The sequence below is a fragment of the Tubulanus polymorphus genome, chromosome 7 (genome assembly GCF_964204645.1).
Source record: "Tubulanus polymorphus chromosome 7, tnTubPoly1.2, whole genome shotgun sequence".
Classification (NCBI taxonomy): Eukaryota; Metazoa; Nemertea; class Palaeonemertea; order Tubulaniformes; family Tubulanidae; genus Tubulanus; species Tubulanus polymorphus.
The window spans coordinates 3,452,080-3,471,528 of NC_134031.1; the positions used below are offsets into that span (position 1 = coordinate 3,452,080).

At 36.0% G+C, this 19,449-nt stretch overlaps 2 protein-coding genes across 2 annotated transcripts; one reads left to right on the plus strand and one right to left on the minus strand.

Moving 5' to 3' along the window:
- The first annotated feature begins 849 nt into the window (after window positions 1–849).
- Window positions 850–16,854, plus strand: LOC141908508 (cyclic AMP-dependent transcription factor ATF-6 alpha-like). The gene is made up of 13 exons (XM_074798592.1): window positions 850–994; window positions 6,387–6,487; window positions 6,785–6,934; window positions 7,329–7,809; window positions 8,423–8,625; window positions 8,923–9,000; window positions 9,328–9,435; window positions 9,791–9,885; window positions 10,173–10,460; window positions 10,861–11,037; window positions 11,136–11,247; window positions 11,326–11,410; window positions 11,936–16,854. The coding sequence occupies exons 1-13, from the start codon at window positions 919–921 to the stop codon at window positions 12,109–12,111; spliced, it is 2,130 nt and encodes a 709-aa protein (XP_074654693.1). The 5' UTR covers window positions 850–918; the 3' UTR covers window positions 12,112–16,854.
- Window positions 16,855–17,542: 688 nt separating this feature from the next.
- On the minus strand, window positions 17,543–19,258 carry LOC141908657 (transmembrane protein 107-like). Its single transcript, XM_074798785.1, has 4 exons — window positions 18,859–19,258; window positions 18,703–18,767; window positions 18,368–18,468; window positions 17,543–18,245 (listed from the first exon to the last, which is right to left on the minus strand). Exons 1-4 carry the CDS (start codon window positions 18,940–18,942, stop codon window positions 18,082–18,084), a joined length of 414 nt encoding a protein of 137 aa, XP_074654886.1. The 5' UTR covers window positions 18,943–19,258; the 3' UTR covers window positions 17,543–18,081.
- Window positions 19,259–19,449: the final 191 nt, after the last annotated feature.

A 19,449-nucleotide genomic window follows, 5' to 3' on the forward strand; every position in this document is an offset into this window, starting at 1 on the left:
TCACTGGTTGTAGTTAACGAGTGTTGAATGGTTCGTACGCGAAATAAAAGTGATTTTTTTTCTATTGAACTGTCGACTCTGGATTTTCCTCGTATGGTGAAGGTGTCACAATCTTTGTTGGTTAGTATTAGTGGAATCATCAAATTTTGTGGAATATAAAGGTGATACACGTATTCAGAATGCGCTGAGTACCCCTGGTACTTGAGTTCCCATTCCGGTTATGCGATTTAAGATACTATTTTCGTGACTGGAGGCCAGAATTTCATCAAAACCACCGAGAAATTGCCATACGCCATGCATTGATTAATTACTTTATTGTCAGAGAAAACTTGGAGAAAAAACGATCAAGATGGTTTTTCTCATGTCAAATTGTATTTTCATAGAAAGCTACTCGCAAAAAATCCGAAAAAAAATATTTCTTTCAAGATAGAACCTTCACGGTAGTTAGCGTTACAGAACATGGCATTTTCTATTCTAGGAAATAAACTTTCATTTCACTGAAGTCGAAGGACACGTCATGATATAGTTTGTTCCGTCGCGTATTCCCAACTGCGTCTAATCTAAGGGCACTTATTCGATACTGGGTTCGAGTCCTGTAATAATCACTGTGAATCAACCCAAGAAAGTAGTAAACTATAGATATTTATAAAGTAAAAATCTCCTGATCTGCTTTTGATGACAAATTTGTTTATTTTCTCTTTATTAGATGAAGAAAAACTTAAATCACCTGAAAAAACTAAAACGTGCAGTCCTATGACCGTCGCCTGCCATTTCTGATTTATCATCGGCTGACTCTGCCGTTTCTGACCTAACCTCTATTGATAATAATTACTTCCGCGTTGTAGATTATGAGAGTTTCAACTAATTTCACGCTTCAAACACGCTTTTTTTCCTAATCGAGTTAATTCCACTGGAAGAATGACAGCTTTGGATTACATTCCTGATTTAGACAACAAATTCCTGGCAGATAACCTGCTTACGAGTGACGATTGGGGTGAGTTAACCAGTGAAAAACAAGATTATTTCGCAGAAAGAAAGAACAATTCAAATTGATTTTATTCCACTTTTTATTGATTTCATCATTGCATTAAAAGAGGTGCTACTTGTCACTCCTCTTTGTTAATTCTTTATTTTGTTAGTCTTTTGAATGGTGTTTGCTTACTCTACTCACACTCACAGAGACAGGCTCCGACCTGTCTCTGTGAACGAAGTTGAGAAGGCCTGGTGGTTGGGATATTATAACCCTTTGGCTTACTATGGTTAAATATGAAAGGTGTCTCGCTAAGAGAGTCTTACTCGCTTTGGTAACTGTCTTATTCGATTAGAAATACCATAGGTATTATCAAGGGTCTCGGACCCCTTCGCTCATTCATGATTATAGATTATTTTTGTTTAGGGAGAAATTGAAGTTTTTACCCTCTTTTTTGATAACTCGGATTAGTTTAGACAGTTTTTCTGATTTTCCAACGATTATTCCTTCAAGCTTTATGAAATATCCTATCAGACAGGAATGAAAAATAAGCTAATCCTGTACCCTAACCTCGTATGGTCATAAACGTATTTAAGAGTCTTACAGCAATATTCAAGTGTGAATGTCAGGTAGGCCAAACTTTGAATCCCTGATTTAAAGTGATTGGTGACTAAATCCCTTGATCTCAAAGCATAAAATCAAGTTTATCTTGATGCAGAAGTTTATTGTTAATCAATGCAGTTGACAAAGGTGAATACAAGTACAAACTGTACCCAGATGGTCCCCCAGATAGCGCCAGGTGGTAATCAACATTTATTAGAATGACCTCTATTCCAAAGCCATAATAACTCATTGATTAGGGTTGAATATCATCACAGTTGCTGTGAAAGTTTTAAAAAAAACTGTTTCAATATTTTGGTGAATCTATTTGATTTTCTTTGGATAGAAAATCTTGTGAACCCAAATGAAATTTTTTTTTGATAGGCCTAGTTTGTTTTTTTATACTTAGTCGCAGTTGAGGCCTCTTTATACTCTTTTCCTAAGGAACGCCGCCAGTCTGTTGATTTTGTTAGATTAATTGCATTGGTTACAGTTAATTTTCTCATGAAAAGAAGTTAAATTCAGATGAAGGAATCTAATTAACTAAACATCCTGTTTGTGACCCGATTGGGTTCACTAATTGTTCAATAGGGGCTTATCACTTAAAAAGTTAGATTCCAAGAGACCATATTTTCAAGCATACAACCATTTTCTCATGGTTTCCAAATTTATCTCAATTTTTTGGCGCAAATATTATTACATCTATATATCACCAGCTATGTTTACTTATTTTCGCTTATTAATCAGTTTACAAATTTTCATTTCAATTTTACTTTTGATGGAATTTGTATGATATGTATAATATTTATGCTGGTACATCAATATTAGCAGCAGCTATCGGGATACACGATCGTTTACTAGACGCGGCGCCTCGAGGATATTCTCTGATCGAAAAATTCCTGACACGTGGAACTCACCGATTAAATCCAGAGATGGATTTTCATCGATCGTTGGATCCAAGTTTTTTTTTTGTACATAAATGTGATTGTCCCTTCAGGCGCCAATTTATGTCAACTAATGTAAAGTATATCGTATAGTTTGAATTTCCATTGCGGTATTATTATTATTATTATTATTATTATTATTATTATTATTATACATGTTTTAGTGCCCTGTCCAGATTAATGAAACTGCTCCAGAGCACTTACAAATAAAGAAATACGACGTACAATAAAATATGGTGATAAAAACATTAGATTTAACGGTAGATTTAGGTGATTTAAGATAAGTTTGGAAATTTTCACTATCCTAATGTTCAAATGCCTCAATTGTGCTTTATTTCTAATTCTTTTTTAGTGTACATCAAGTGATGAAAATTTATTTTCAAGAATTCGGTTCTTTTCAATTCATTTCTAGGTACGTTGACTATTTGAGAATACTAAAAATGTTCAGATTTGGTTTCAAAATTAGATAAGCTAAGTGCGTAGTAGATGTAGTAAAATGATCGAGATAGCCGGCTATGTCACTATGGATATATGATACTCAAATGCAGCTGGAATTCGTGCTGAAAAACCTCACATAATCGTAGTTACAACACTGCAGGTGTTTTATTAGTGAAACTAGACTAAACTGACTTATATCTGTAACATTGGTATGTGAAATGCACTGTTACCTAAGTACGGTATTTGAAGCAAATTCACGATCCGTCCAACTATATTCAAGACAAAAGAATTAATTCATTAAACATAGTTTCGGTCAAATGATTTATCTATTGAACCTTAAACATTTCAAAAGACATGTAAAACTAAAGAACTATATCATCTATTCTGCATCTATTCCAATTGAGCATTTTATGATTGAAGATAGTGAAATTGAATATTTCTGTTTCAAAGAGTGTTAGGCCTACAATGAATTGAATATTTTAAAAACTTGTGTCGATAAATCTTTCTAAATACAAATAAGTACAAACTCCATAGAACATTTCACTGGTAATTCAAAACTTTGTTTGAAGATATTTGCAAGAACAGGATCCAGTTCCACTGTGAATTCGAGTTTACTCTCAGTGACAATGAGTTTATTTCCGATGAGTTAACTCTTGAATTCACCCGGGAATGGCACCTTTCTGATTAATCTAACCATTTCGCTACTGTGCCTTAACTCGACATGTATAAAAATGTTATTGTTATCATATATTTTTAATGGTTGGATACTATCCTATCTTTCGGCGATCGATGTAATATTTCAGTGATGCTATATATGCTTTGTCACATGATGAGGCTTTTGCGGTATACATGCAGCCTGCAGGGTAGTGTCAACGATATATTCACGATGAAAGGCATGCTTCCAAGGGCGTGGTGCGCGCATGCAATCGGCTTAACTGCTCGGCGCCTTTGATGTGAGTTTTTTGCCGATTCGGCTTGATTCATCTCGACGGCAATATTTAATACGCACGCGAATGCCTCCCTCCTACGGACAGTAAATACGCCTAAAGTAGATTCCGACTAATTCGGTATCAGTCAATCGGAGGAATTTCACTGAAAAATTTATGCCGAAAACCTTCTTTTTTTCGATTTCAACTCGGGGAAAAATATCTATGTCCAAATGAGTTCGAGTAAGGCATAGTTTACGTGCATGTAATAATTTTATACTAAAATGTAAAATTAACGATAAAGGGCATATAGTATATTTAAGACCTACTTCTCTTTGTTTAAAAAAAAACAGCGAAAGATAAAATAGAATGTCGAGAAATGTTCGATTGTCGATGATCAGGACGACGAGTGAACTGCCTTCGGGATTTGAATATCGACGGGTAAACAACAACCGTATTACGGTTTGTTCATAAATAGAAACTGCGTCTCGCGGATTGAAACGCTGAAGGGCTTCGTTTCGTTATTATTTTCTGACATGCGTACATACAACGGATTTTGTCGTTGTCAAGTCGTCGTTCAGCGTCAATTTATTGTCGCGAACATTTTTTCGCGTTGTATCGTCTCGACACGTTGACGGCGCCGGCGTCTGCTTACCCTATAGAAATCCTGGGGTCACTTATATTTCGTTCAGGTATGTTAAACGCTATTTGTAGGATACAAACGACGTACGGATTCATTTTTCACAGTATTAGTCGTATTTCACTTGTGTTGCCGCGTGATTGGTTGTTTTCGTCAGATTCGCCCGAGATTAAGTTTTCGGCGTGTTTTCATTATTGTGATTATCAATTCTATTTTTTCGTAGTCGTCGGCATTTTATTTATTTAGAAATTTGTCGTCGTAACTGAGTTTAGTTTTTTCTGCGTATTTCCTATTATCAAATTTGCAGTCGTTTTGAAAATAACCCGTAATGATTCCCCGCAGTTTGGCATCTGAAGTCTTTTTACCAACAACCATGTCATGACCATTCGGACCATTACCTGTAAGGTGTCATAGCTATATCCTCCCCACCAGGGATTCGAACCCGATGGCATCGAGACTCGCCACGATAGAACGAAACCCTGCCGCACTAGCCCGAGCTTAGATGATGTCATTATTAGCCAATCAGATATCCCGTTTGATTTTAGCCCAGGATTTTCCAAATATAGCTTATCTGTGAAATTTGTCTCAGCGATTGTTGAATGAACAATCTGATTGGTGCTGCAACTTTTTGCGCGGTAAACCTGCGCACTCTGGCGAGTGTAACTGAGAGTGCTTTGGTTTATTTTGTATTTCGGTTAACCATGAAATAATTCGGCCTGTTCTGGTAAGGTAAATTGTAGTCAAGCTTTTGATTTAGTCAATAGTTTAGTAAAGTATATTAGACGCAGAGCGAGGATTTACGACATTATGAATCATATACATTTGTACTGATGTGATTATAGTTAAAAAATATAGCAATAGATAATTCTTGAATAAATTTTTAACACCGTGGTGTTTTAGTGAGTTGTTGGATGATTTCGTGGTGTTTGAGTGAGTTGTTGGATGATTTCAGGCCCTTTATAGGAAGTACATGGTCGGATTAAACCGTCTTGATGTAAGAACTTCCTGTACACACTGATCACTTGGGAATTCTTGAGGCCAATATCTCTTCAATTCAGCTATGAAATCAGTTGATTGTTCTCTACGAGATGATGAAGTATTCTGTGTAAAAACGACTTCATGTTTGCGAGTCGTCTTGTACAGCTGTTTCCAACGCTCGTGACGTCCGTCTGCCGGTAACAAAAACAATTCACTTTTTTCTAAAGCCGTGTATTTTCATTGTCCTATTCATAATCAGTCCTGAGAGAGCGAAGTAATATCAGTGAAGATATCGCCGGTGCATTGATTGGATCGTAGTTCGTCTGCTATAGCGACCATCAATGATTTATCTATTGGTTTATTGTATTAAATCGTATCACTATGTTGGCGAAGAATTTATCATTTTTTTTAATCGAAAAATAACATATTGATTGCATGAAATCGATACATTGCCAAGTCGATATACGGGCACATGCTGGTGCGTTACACGGGTCTCTGTCAGGATACTAGACGAGATATGGATGAATATTGCTATTACAATGTTTTTGACGAATTGTTTGGTGCGAATCTAACGAGTATGTTTGTTTATTCATCGGTTGCTTTTGGTATTTGATCAGAACTTTATTTGATTTGATTTGGAGTCCGTTACAAACCCACCCGTCCTGCCGGGAGTGTCTGTAGTTTTTCTATCATAATCTGTAGTTCATCATATCCAGCATAGAATATAGTGATGAAATCTTTCGAGGGACCAGAAAATGTGTTCGTTATTGTTATTGATTATAGTGGAACCTCATTAAAACGAACCCTAAGGACTCACTGTAGGCAATTGTTATTTCATCGAATGGGAATGAAAAACCTTTCTGAACTAAATGTTTTTTTTTTCATTTCAGAGGACCATCTGTCCCGTCTCGATGATATCCCGGATATTTTGGATTTCGACCCGTCGTTCTGCTCCGATGATTTGTTACAACAGTTACAAGGAGATTTGGAGGTAATGGCTTTCTGAAGTCACTTATTACCGATCTTGATATACAACATGTTAACATACTTTCTGGTTTTTTTTATATGCAAGATGTACATACCTTATGTTTTATTGATATACAAAATGTACATGCTTTCTGTTTTCTTGATATACAAAATGTACATACTTTCTGTTTTCTCGATATACAAAATGTACATACTTTCTGTTTTCTTGATATACAAGATGTACACACTTTCTGTTTTCTTGATATACAAGATGTACATACTTTCTGTTTTCTACAACGGTTTGGTTTGTTCGAATTTCTAGGGTCAAATCCCGATGTTGTACGAAGATGGATTTCCGGGTTTTTACGATTCACAAATGAATCAGTGCGACAGCGAGGACAGCGGTATTTCTGTGAAACAGGAGCCGCTGTCCCCGGCGCCGTCATTCAGCTCCGACTCCGACTCCAGTCAGGTATGTATATAGTCCGTCCGCTTAATTCAGATTGGTCAATGATGCTTATCAAGTGGAGAATTGCTGATTCGATCGAGGATAATTCCATTAAGAACCTCGGGCCGATATAAACTTAAAACAGGGATTAACACGATTCATTTTCAGTTGAGCTAGCCTACAGGTTAAGATTAACACCAGTCTATAAAACTGGGCCCCAGATTACTCATTAGAAATTTCTTATAAAGTTCACTCTAAATAATCTTTGGTCATCCATATCAAATATCTAGGCCTTTACTCTTTCAAATCTGTAACTGATGAATTTCTTAACTGATGGAAGCTTTCTCCAACTTTTTCTGTTTAAAATCTGTTAATTGTGTTTTTCCATCAAAACCTTTAATTTGAAATTAATTTTCAGGTATACAGCATGATGGACTACCAAGTGACACCCCCGGGCATTCCTGAACTGAAATTAGACAGTCCACCGCTTACGCCTCCGCACACGACCGTCTATTCTCACATACCGCAGCAAAACAATATGGCTCCCATGGCAGTCTCCGGCATCGCGACATCTACGATTCCGTCTGTCGGAAATACCACGCAAATACGAGTCGTAAATAATCTAACGTCGCCTCAACGTAAATCCAGCCCGACGGTGACGCGTTCGATCGTGTGCCCTCGCGCGACGTCGGTCTCGGCGACCGCCGGGGCGCCGTCTAGCGTACACGTGCTACCCGTAAAACAGAATAACAACGGCGGCGGTAATCTGATGCGCGAGGTCACCATTAAAGTAGAGAACGGCACGACGAAAATAGTGTCGGATAAAAATCTCAATCAGATATTGAACAATAAAGTGAAAATCATTCCAAAACCGTCGTCGGTCAGTAACGCTTCAGCCGGTGAGTAATTACCGAGTAGAACCTTTTTAATTGCTTGTAGAGTCAAATTTAAACTGGGTCCTGAAGAAAAGTTGAACTTTCATCTCTTTAATGCTCTCTTACAGGTTGAATGATTGAACGGAAACCGTTCTATTAGAATAGCCATATTCAAATGCGCTGAATAGTTATAAGTGAAAGCAATCGAAACCCACCACATATACAAATTTGAGGTTGAAAATGAAATTTGTCGTTGTTGAAAAGGATATTTTTAGAAATAATCTAACAATGGTCTCTGGCGACAGATCTTAACTTTCAGCGATAATACATTTCAGTTTTTAATCTTGGATCTATATGTAGAAGCCTTTCTGTTTTATAACTTAGTTTAACTGCAGAACTATGAAGCGTCGCTATGTTGCTAGAATATGTGAACAGTTTCGCTCACGTGTGAAATATAGTGTTGTGTAGATTGATACAAACTACGAAAATCTACGGTAGTTTATGACAAAACAGAACCCAGCACCATACGTAGTTCTTAGTTAACTGAGACTACTGAGTATGATTAGTCCAACTGTGTAACTGAGTCCAGAATTTTAGTTTAAAAAATGTATTGGAAAAATGTTTTATCTTCTGCTAGCTACGAATTCGGGGAAGCCGTTGGTGCTGACTGCTGAGGAGTTCGCTAAACTCACTACTCAGGGCGTTCTGAAACTCACCCCAACCACTACTACGACTTCTACTAGCAACGAAGATATAAAACCAGTCATTCCGAAACCAACCGTCGTGCCATCACCAGCTTCGCGAATTATTAATCCTACCCATCCCTCTATAGATTATGAGGTTCGTACGTTTGAACTGAAAATGTATGACCTTTTGTCTTTACATTTTCTAGATATTTGACTATTGTTCAAAATATTTCATGTTTTAAAACATTTTTTCTAGGTTCTTCACATTGGATATAATATCTGATGTTCTTATGTGCACTTTTCAAAATTTTCTATCCCTAAAACATTAAACAGTACTCTCCAATTCCTAATGTTTGAATTCGAGTTGCTTTTCCTCATTGTCATTTTCACATCATTTGCGCATCTATGAAAAATGTTGCTGATTTTTCTTGCCGTTTTTCTATTTCGATAGTCGAAAGCCATAAAACGACAACAAAGGATGATTAAGAATCGCGAGTCAGCTTGTCTGTCGAGAAAACGTAAAAAAGAGGTAACTCAGTGGATAATTCCCCAAATTCATGATATCACCGATTTCAGTCTTCAAATTTTGATGAAATTCCAGATCTGCCAATTATTTATGATTTTCAGTATTTTGTCACCATTTGAGCCCGAGAGATACTGATTTTATTGGTTTATTGCATACATAAAAATGTTACTGAGGGTCTTATTGTTGATTACCGATTAATTTGAACATTTCATATTTCAAATGTTCCTGAAAGCGTTACTGATAGCACTGTTCAGAGTTTGGCAGCCCTGAGGGTGTTGGTAGTGTTGAGTTTCATGAAATTCTAATTTTTCGTATGGTGTTTATTTGAAGTATGTGACGGCTGTAGAAGAACGTTTGAAACAGTTTAACTCAGAAAACGATCGACTAAAACAAGAAAATGAAACGTTAAAACGAAAAATTGACGCCCTCCTATCAGAGGTATGTATAGAATAGGGCTCTCAGATCGATGTGAAAAATCTTGAAAATGTTTGGAAAAATTCAAGAAAAGTGTCGGTCAAAGTATCTCAGTATAATTTGTGGAAAATCTTGGAAAATTACTAAAAAAAATGTGAAAAATTCTGGTATTTCCTTGTGAGAAAAGCTAATTATAAGGATGTAAAATAATGTGAGAATTCCTGAACTCATTGATCTAATCCGTGCAATGTATAATTGTCTAGTAATAGCATATCTTGTTTCCATCCTCTCTTCGGCCATTTGCAAAATATGTGCACTACATTCGATTGTTATAAGCATTATGTAGATAGGTCTGTTTAACTGTGAAAATGTTTTTCAGAACGAGCGTTTGAAAGCTACGTATCCATCCAGTAAGAAAGCGGCGTGTTTGTTGGCTTGTCTACTGTTCCTCACATTAAATCTGGGCTCATTAAGGTAAGATACAGTCAACATAGAATACGTATGTAATACGATGATTATTGACCAGTTCATACATCCCACAATTTTCACTGTCTGCTTTAAGTTTTCACATCGTTTAGCTTCCAACTAGAATTGGAGTTAAGATGTACTAAAGAACACACTTAGCGTTGTACTAGTCCATCACCCATTTATACACTGCACTGTGGTGTAGACTCACTGACAGGGTTGAACAAGTGTTGACTGTCAAAAACATTTCTGCGCCATTCTCTCAGTAATTAGAGTACGTTTCTTTTTCGTTGTAGTTTAAAAAGTATTTTCCCGACAAGCAACGAACAATTGAACACAGGCCTCACAGCCAGAAACATCCACCACGGACGCACGTTAATGTCCGTAATCGAGGACGGTAGTACGGGCAGCCAAACGGATGGCAGACGTAATCTGACGAACTTCGAAAAGACGATGCGCGACATACGCGATTCGGTCCTGCGCGAGAATAACACGCGCGAAGATGTTCAACTGTTAAAACGACTAGAAACGCTGGGGTCGTTGTCGATGTGTTCAACGGAATTTAACCGCACTGAATCGGACAGGTAAGTTCACACTGCTACTGTGGCAAGTGAGGATTCCATGAGGATCTGTCAGGTTTTCTAGTGGTTACTCAGTTACAGCGCTTTAATTTCTACATTTCGGTTAAATTTGAAACAATTTTTCTCCTCATTAGTCAATTAATTTGGAAGCCTAAAAATCGGATTTAGAAGCTAAAAAATCCAGCTCAAATTTCATTGAAAGTGAACTAATTTTAGTACAAATAACTCCAAGTGTCCATTGTTCATTGTTCAAGTCCATTGTTGCACCATATTCCTCATTGAATTCTTTGAAAAAGAAGTTAAAATTGGACCTTGATTTTAAAGGACCGGATGAAATGGATTTTCTCGTGAACTGACTCGCAAGATGTCTTTATTTACGGGTATCATACGGGGTTTGTTGTAGATTGACCAATGAGTTAACCGGTTGGGTGCTAGGACACAAGAACGCCGCGATGAAACTGAAAATGACCGAAGCCGAACAACTGAGGTCTCAGTTCCTGAATAAGTTCACGAAAAAGCGGCGCCCAAAGAAAAAACACACCGGCAAACTAGTTTGGAATAAAGCACGACCGAGCTCAAGGTAAATCAGGGAAAAATCATATGATACATTCTGATTTCAGAAAGAAAAGAAATTTAAGGAAATCATTCTACTTATTTTGTGAAATTGTCTATTTTCAGCGGGCAAAACTTTGAAGTGCAACTGTTCAATCACCAGGAACGAGTTTATTACGATTTTATGGACATTATTCAAAGGCGTAACGACACGTTTTACGTGGTCTCTTTCAGAAAGGTTAGATAGATTTCATTAAGATCATTTCAAAAATTGTATTTATTTAGAAAATTAACCGCATGAATTTTATTTTTGCAGGACCATTTACTACTACCAGCACTAGCGCATAATAAGACTATGCGTCCTCGTATGTCATTGTTAATGCCAGCTGTTACATATAATGGTAAGGGCATGTTGGTTGTCACCAATTGATTTGAATGCTAGGATTTTTCTGTCGGACTTCATGAATCTCGTAGAACTATGTGTTCTACTTGGTAACATGTGTTCTAACTGATATTATGGGATTAAAAGAGACAATTGTTCTTTTGATTTAATCTGAACCAGACTTCTTCAATATACCCATCGATTGTGTTTATCGATCAGGGTGGCCTGACACAGATTACCTGGAAAACTCTCCGAATCAGGAAATGATTTATGAAAAATGAATAAATTGTAACATTTTAAACCAAGAAATTTCTCCATTCACCTGTTGCAGATTCAGTCGGATTCAAATTTTGTGTTATAACATGGAATGCTCAGGGAATTTGTAAATAAGGGGAAGTGGCCATACTGTTGATTTATTATTTGTCGTTAGGTGATAAAACCAACCAATTTTATATAGATCGCTGGAGCTTGTAGAAGTAGTTAGAAGTTCCAATCGATTTGTTGAGGATTGCGTAATACGGTTCTTCTTCATTGTCATTTTCAGAAACTATGCAGCCGAAGCCGGGCAGCGTTGCTATGATGCAAATAGACTGCGAGGTTCATAATACACGCTTGATTCACGTCACCGAATCCGTCATTCCTACGCAACATCAATCGTCGACATCGCGAGCTGCTGCTGCTAACAAATCCAAATCGAAATGGAACGAAGAAACCCCTTGAGGCAGCGTTTTTATGTAGAAGAGAATTGATTTTTTTTTTCAGTGTTCAACAGCATTTGATACATGTTTTATGTGCTATGTATTCATTTCTGTAATTTTTAACCATTTCATGTGTGTTTATGAACAAACACAATAAGCAGACAGATTTGAGCGAACAGCTCTGGTAATCAATGAGGTCATCATCCAGAGCAAACAGATCTGTCAATCAATAAGGTCATCATCCGGAGCAGACGGATCTGTCAATTCAGGATGTTTTTAGTAAAAGTTCATTCATTCAAACCTGGTTTCATAACAGATACTGAATTCAATTTATTGAATTTCACGACAAGCAGTGATGAATTTTTTTCCATTTCTGTACTGCTAGTCGACTAGCATAGTATAAAAATTAGCAATGTATTTAAGGGGAAATTTATGGAGATCCTTACGCTTCTTAGAATCCATAAGGGTTGTGGATTCTTTGAAAATGCGAGTTTCAACTGCATTTTATTACAATGATTATTCATGTATACCACCATTTACCATCAACCCGTTCTCGATCATATCTTATAATAATGAGTGAAATGGTAGGTTGTTTGTTTTTTGTAATAAAAATTGTCTGATTTTAATGGAAATTTTCTAGAATAAACCCAAAATGGGTGCGTCTGAAGTATGTATTTTTATATCGCGAGTTAGTGTAGGTAATAAAAATGAGGAATGAAAATGTGGCGATACTTTTCATCTCGTTCAGAAAAGTTGTATCTATAAAGGATTATAAATGAAAATGTTTTAATGGATTCTAAATGGTTTTCTATGTGTTTGACGCGTTGTACATTACGTGAAAACTATAACTTATTTATTATAAAAAATCATTACTATTGATAATAATGATATTATCATTATTCAGATTATTGATGTTGACTATTGGTACGTGATGTGATGATGTAGTTAGCGTTTGTTTTCTATATAAGAGTTTATATAGAGTTTAACACTATTGAAATGCTGTTAGAGCACGATACAGGGATAATTCGCTGTATGAACACTTTGAGCTGTGTTTTCTGTATGTGAACTGATGTAGCTGCACCTGCCCAGGTGCCATTCAGATGATGTCAGTTTTTACCCTCCTTTGTTTTCCCTGATCTATAGATGTATTCTATACGTTGTTTCTGACGTGCTTCGAAGCGAGCGTTATTGATTTCATCCCTATTTTCGAAACTTTTCTGTCTTATAATCGATAATGTCTGAGTCACGCGAGTAAAAAGTTTTGGTAAGTCGAGTTGGTATGTTTAACACCAACTCAGTCAAACACATTGGAGTTTCTACATCAGTCCATTCTCCGACTCAAAGTCTAAGTTGACTTCCAAAGTGATAGCTTGAAACTTGACCGATCACAAAACCAAACGAGACATGAGCTTATGATGGGCTCGCCTTGACGATTTCCAAAGCTTCAGCTTCTGTATATTGAATAACATCTCAAGTTTGCCTTTTTGTCTGGCATGTCTTGTACAAGTAATTCAATTACTAATGACATTATTATCATTATATTGAGCTCAGTTATAAGGAAATCCCCAATTTTAAACCGCACCAAATGAATGGATTTCTCTACTGTTAACTGTTATAGATTAAGCAAATTTGGTTTTTGTTTATGATTTCGTTGCTTCTTTTCATACGTTAGTTCTTCGCGATAAAAAGCTGGATTCCTCCGAAAGCTCTTCAAGTCTATTCTGTTCTTCCATCGTTTTAATATCTCTAGCAGTATTTTCTTCCTGACTTTTATTTCCATTTTTTGATACTTTTCTTTTTACTTCGTGAAAATGCTATACATTGAATTACGCACTGTTCCGACGATGTTCACAAACTACTTTACAATTAGACTCGAAACAAATCAACGATCAACTTGGGAGATTTGTTGAGAAACCTTTCTAGCCTTTCTGTAAGTTCATGCTTTATAATCTTAGATATCAATCTGGACCCAGTTCCACAGTTGTGAGTTAGAGTTAACTCTTGAGTTAAAGTTAGTTCATTTTCAATGAGTTAATTCGGAGTCAAATCTTAACTCAGAACTGTGGAACTGGACCCAGGTTGGACAAATCCCAAAAAGAATTTGAATTGAGTTGAGTCTATTGTATTGAATTCTCTGTTACACAATGAATTGATTGAAATAAGGGTTTTGAGAGTGATTATACTGTTGTAAGTAGTATATACTCGTGGCAAATTTGCGATGGGTGATTAATTTATAAGCCAGTTACAGCATTTAAAGGTAGGATTTAATGGTGACTAAAGCGATCTCTGGCTTAATGATAACCAGTCTTTAAACGGTCTTCACTGTTTTTTGGTTTTACTTAACCGGTATTTGACTAAATCGATTCGTCGAAAAATGTAACCCGAAAACAGATAGTAACAATTTTATACGTTAAATACTGAGATTAATTTGATAAAGAATTGATCGACTCGGTCACATCATTTTCACTCGCATGAATTTGTAGCGAAAGGCATTGCAAGACTCTGCCTCCAGTACAAACCTCTGCCACGGGTATTTGAGCAACAAATTTGTATACTGGTAGTTTGAATTCAAATGAAATGATGCAATATCTGATTAGCTTCTGATGATGTTGTCATCTTATTACCCTATATGATTATAAAATAATATCATTTCCATAAGTGAATATCTGCCTACCCTGTCGTCTAGGGTTTGGTTTGGCACTACGGCAGAGTCTCGCAATATCATCAGGTTCAGATCCATATGCACAGAAGGCAGTATTGGATGAAAACTGGGACGGAAAAGTCATTTACTTACAAAAAGATGATTTACTTCAGAAGGTTTTGTATGCATACGTGTAAATATCAAGCCAGAATTTCAACTGGTATTATTATTATATTTATTATTATTATTATTATTATATAAAACTTAAGCTGGGTGTAGGTCAGCCTTGTGACATTGACAAGTGCTGAAAATTGAAACCAGTTACAGCATTTAAAGATAGGATTTAATGGCAACTTATGCAATGAACTACGCGCTCTCGTGACTGCCAGTTGAGTGCTGCATGTTCTACTTTCTACAATGCGACTGACAGAGAATAGTCGAACACTGTTGCTAACAATCTTTGACTTATGAAATCATTTGCGCCCAGTAACATCTGATCGCATTGCGTCACAAGTCAATCTACACCGGCCTTTACGTACTCGTTTTTTATGTCAGGCACTGCGTTGGTAGTACGTGTATTTTTCTGCTGTTTCTATGGTGATAACGGTGTTAGGTGCAAGGGTCTGATCTCAAAAACTTTCCATATTATATTTACGCATACTTAATACTTGATACCATTAAATCTATACTCGATGAGTTTAAAACTTTCCTAGAAAAAAAACTTACGAAACCCATTAAACAAAATAATGTATCGATAAGATGGTTCGTTTTTCGATGTAAAATCAATTGAAATTCAGTTGAAATGCTGTGGGTCACAACGGCGTGTTTGGGAAACCTGATTCTTATACATTGTATTGATCATGATTGGGTTTAATAGATATTTGAAACGAAATTTTGGTCCCGAAGGCGATTCCATTATTTTTGTTTGAATTATCCTAAATATATATATATATATGTATGTATACATATTGTCAGTATATTTGATGTACATAAAACAAATTAATATATAATAAATTATATCTGGTTTCGTATACACTCTTTACGGTATATATACGAAAAATATTTATTTAGATTTTTTTTCGGTCGAAATTATTCAATTTTCTATATCGTGACCGGAAATATTTTGTACAGGTCACAAAGAATGAAAAAGATTTGGGAGCGGAATTTTTGAAAGAATGGATGTAGATTTTACGTAAGAATGATGATGTAATTTTGTTTCGATTGAACCATGTAATGCATTTTTGATAGTTCTCGTGCTCAATACGCGTACAAACTGCTTTAGACCCGACAGTGCCTTTGCGCTTCTTCTATCTTATCGGAACTATAGTTTCTAAGCGTTTTCCTCGTACAATGATAATCCTGTGAAATTTTATAGAACTGTTTATAAGGGAATCTTAACCGATATGAGTTGTTGGTCGACTGCCAGCGTTGTAAAGTTATCGAATTATCTAGCCTCGAAATAAATCATATAAATTACAACATTATTATGAATACGCTATTAGATATTGTAAAATTGAAATAAACAAAATGGAGCACCATTTTTGCGTCGAATTAATCCTTTATCCAGTTTGGAAGATATTTTGAAAATATACATTTCTTTATTTCTATGGCAATGTATTGTAATCGTTTTCATATCTTATTATTATATATGAAATTGTCTTTTGTATCAAGGTCACTGAGGCCAAAAATGCACCAGATTTTAACTGTAGTTATTATCGCTCCATGTTACAACTGTTTTGCTGGTTTCTAAATAGTAAGAAACTATTCCCACATCTCAGCTAAACAACTTGCATCCGACGTCACTAAATATCTCTCTCCTGACCAGTTTTTTCTGGACAAATTTCTGCAACGAAAAAGAGATGCAAATTCTAAACTATTCCACAGTTCCACAGTTTCAGTTATTCTAACTGTAGATTGTGGAATCAGTCCTGAATTTCCTCCAGATTTTGGTGGGAAAATGATATAACACGTCAGACGTCAAATGTAGGACCTGTTGTAGGTTTTTGAAGTATGTTTTTTTCGTCCATCATATATAAATTTGTGTCTATGCAACTGTTCTAGGTGTATGGTACATTCGCTGTGTGTAACACACTTCATTTACATCATTATACGATATCCGTTGTTTCCGAATAAAATGATTTAATTACAAAAAAAAATATGATCTCTATTTTTCTGGGATTTGTGCAGTCGTCTGAGATTGTTCCAGAATTATCATCCATATTGTCGCAAACCATTTGTCAAAATCTGACAACTCGAGATTTACGCGTAGGTCTATTATTATTGAAATGTACTGTAGCAGTAATAGCCCTTTCTCGCTATGAATTCCCCGCTATAAAACCACCAACCACCAATAAATACGCCACCAGCTTGACGGACCGGTTTTGGTATAGTTCGCAAATGATGTATTAAGTAATGTGTATGTTGCCGCGAGGGCTCTGTCTCTGACACATATAGACCCTTCTTATCGATACTTTAGCTTATTACGAAGTATTAACGGGCCTCATTTAACTATATTACGTATTGATGTGGATCTATAAATTAGCTGGACGCAGTTCAAATAGTTAGATGAGGGACAAACTCTAGAGTCCTTTTTACAGATCTCCAATAGAACCATTTACGGTACATGTACAAAATGAAGGTCAGGTATAGAAAATCCAAAAGATAGGGCAAAGTGCACGGAAGGCAATCATCCAAAGCCACTTACTTGTATCGGGCTATTCAAGACCAGGGCAATTTTCCTGACACATGCAGACAATAAACTAAAAGGCACAGATTTTCTGAGAAAATATTATTGAATTTCTATTCTATTTATCAAAGTTTCTTATAAAATACAAAATACATACAATAACAATACATGTACAATGGACGACTGTTCTGAAGTTTTCTACACTTAATTCTAAAATTTTTGTCATAGAAATATACAACTGAGTAGCAACCCACATATTTCAATTTTCAGCAAATTTGGCTGATATCTAATATTCTTCTAATGACTATTTTTCTATAATTGAGTACCGGTACCACTAGCAATCAAAGTTTTGGGTTTTTCAATATATAGAACAACTACAATTTTGTTGAAGTACAAAATCATAGGTTTCTGACTAAATAAAAATATCAGGTCTTTGTCAAAAGACAGATATGGTAACACAAAAAACATTCTAGAAATGTAGGACATCACATCATTTTAGCCATCGAGGCTTGGATATGAAATCGTATTTCCAACAAATTTACATTTACCGTATCAACTTAATTTTCAGTAGGAAAACTTAACCTTAATTTCGTTTCAATATCAAATCATATTCTAAACAGATCTTTCGATATTTGTTGCCACATGCAGAACGTCTGACCACCGCTTCATAGTCCTTTCTTAAATGCGAGCACTCCGATGATAAGAATCAACTCAAAAACTGCCGGCAGAGCGTTACAAAAACCGAACAACAACCAAAATTGATCTGAAGGCCACACCTCAAATACGAATAACGTCAAAGACACCGACGCGCTGAAGTGAGCACCGATCGCTGACATGTAGTTAAGGGAGAGATAACTTCGCTGAAAAATTAAGGCTACAATCCAATGATGAATAATTTACTACAAAATTCTGTGAAGGAATTTTTTGCAATCTTGTTTTTGAAAAGGATACATAATAAGCTTTGAGTCGGCATGAACATCGAGACGCCGCCGAAAAATCCACCGAACTCGACGAGAAAAAGAGCCAACGCTATGGACAGTCCGATTATCAGTCTGAAAGATAAAGTCCACAAAATGATTGGTATATTTCAAGTAAAATGATTGCCTGTAAGTAAACCAAAACATTTAACTTTAAGAAACACTAAAAAAAAAAATGGTTAAGTACATTTTAAGTAAGTTCTATCCGGATGAATATTTCACATAGTTTAATTGCACATAGCATATGGGCCTGATCCCTGCTGTGCACCCTCCCATAAGTTTGGGAGTTCATTTGTCTCAAGCACTTACTCTGTATCTTTCTGCGTATACTGTTCAGGTGTATATGCTCCAAAATTTGCTCTCACGTTCGGATCCTGAAATTGCAAATTAATCGATATAGTCTCTGTCTCTGATGTCAGTGCAGGTGAAAAAGTGAAATGATGTGGAATATTTTCAAAAACTTACCCGAGACCAGAATATAATGATTAAAATCACCATATGCGCAGTCATGGTCAGGAACCTAGCGGGTACCATTCCTGAGAGAGACATCTTTGCTTTTGAAGATTATTTTTTGATTGTCGAGAAAATACAGACTCGCTTATAATTTTGATACGAGAGGAGAGTTGAGACGGTTGCTAACGTAAACAAATTCAAAATAGCATTTCTCCCGAGAAATTCTCCAGAATAAACTCAAATAACTAAATTCTTAGTGATAAAATTTCAACTACTTGGTCTTAAATTCACGCTTAGATAGTTGTTGGGTTTGAAAGGTGAGAATTCTGACTGATATGGGAACTAAGGCGATTATTTTCTGAAATTTTTTGATCCGAAAAATTCACCGACCGTCCACCATTTTGTAACATTTGAGTCACGTGATTGAGACGTACTGTAACGCAAAAAGAAGGCAACCAATAATTTTGTTCTCTCAAAAATAGGGTAATTTTGATTGAGTGGTCATTAACTAAAATAGCTCTCGTATTTTGATGCCTGATTGAAAGTGGTGAAAAGATTCTTATTTGTAATTTGTTATAATTTGATGTATTGAAAAAATCGCCA

Excerpts from the sequence above, each read along its gene's own strand:
- LOC141908508 (XM_074798592.1), top strand. The coding sequence starts at position 919 with ATGACAGCTTTGGATTACATTCCTGATTTAGACAACAAATTCCTGGCA. Across the intron at positions 6,935-7,328 it reads CCGACTCCGACTCCAGTCAG|GTATACAGCATGATGGACTA; the intron begins GTATGTATATAG and ends ATTAATTTTCAG. Across the intron at positions 9,436-9,790 it reads TTGACGCCCTCCTATCAGAG|AACGAGCGTTTGAAAGCTAC; the intron begins GTATGTATAGAA and ends AATGTTTTTCAG.
- LOC141908657 (XM_074798785.1), bottom strand. The coding sequence starts at position 18,942 with ATGTCTCTCTCAGGAATGGTACCCGCTAGGTTCCTGACCATGACTGCG. Across the intron at positions 18,469-18,702 it reads TATACGCAGAAAGATACAGA|ACTGATAATCGGACTGTCCA; the intron begins GTAAGTGCTTGA and ends TTTATCTTTCAG. Across the intron at positions 18,246-18,367 it reads GCCGACTCAAAGCTTATTAT|CGATCGGTGCTCACTTCAGC; the intron begins GTATCCTTTTCA and ends ACTACATGTCAG.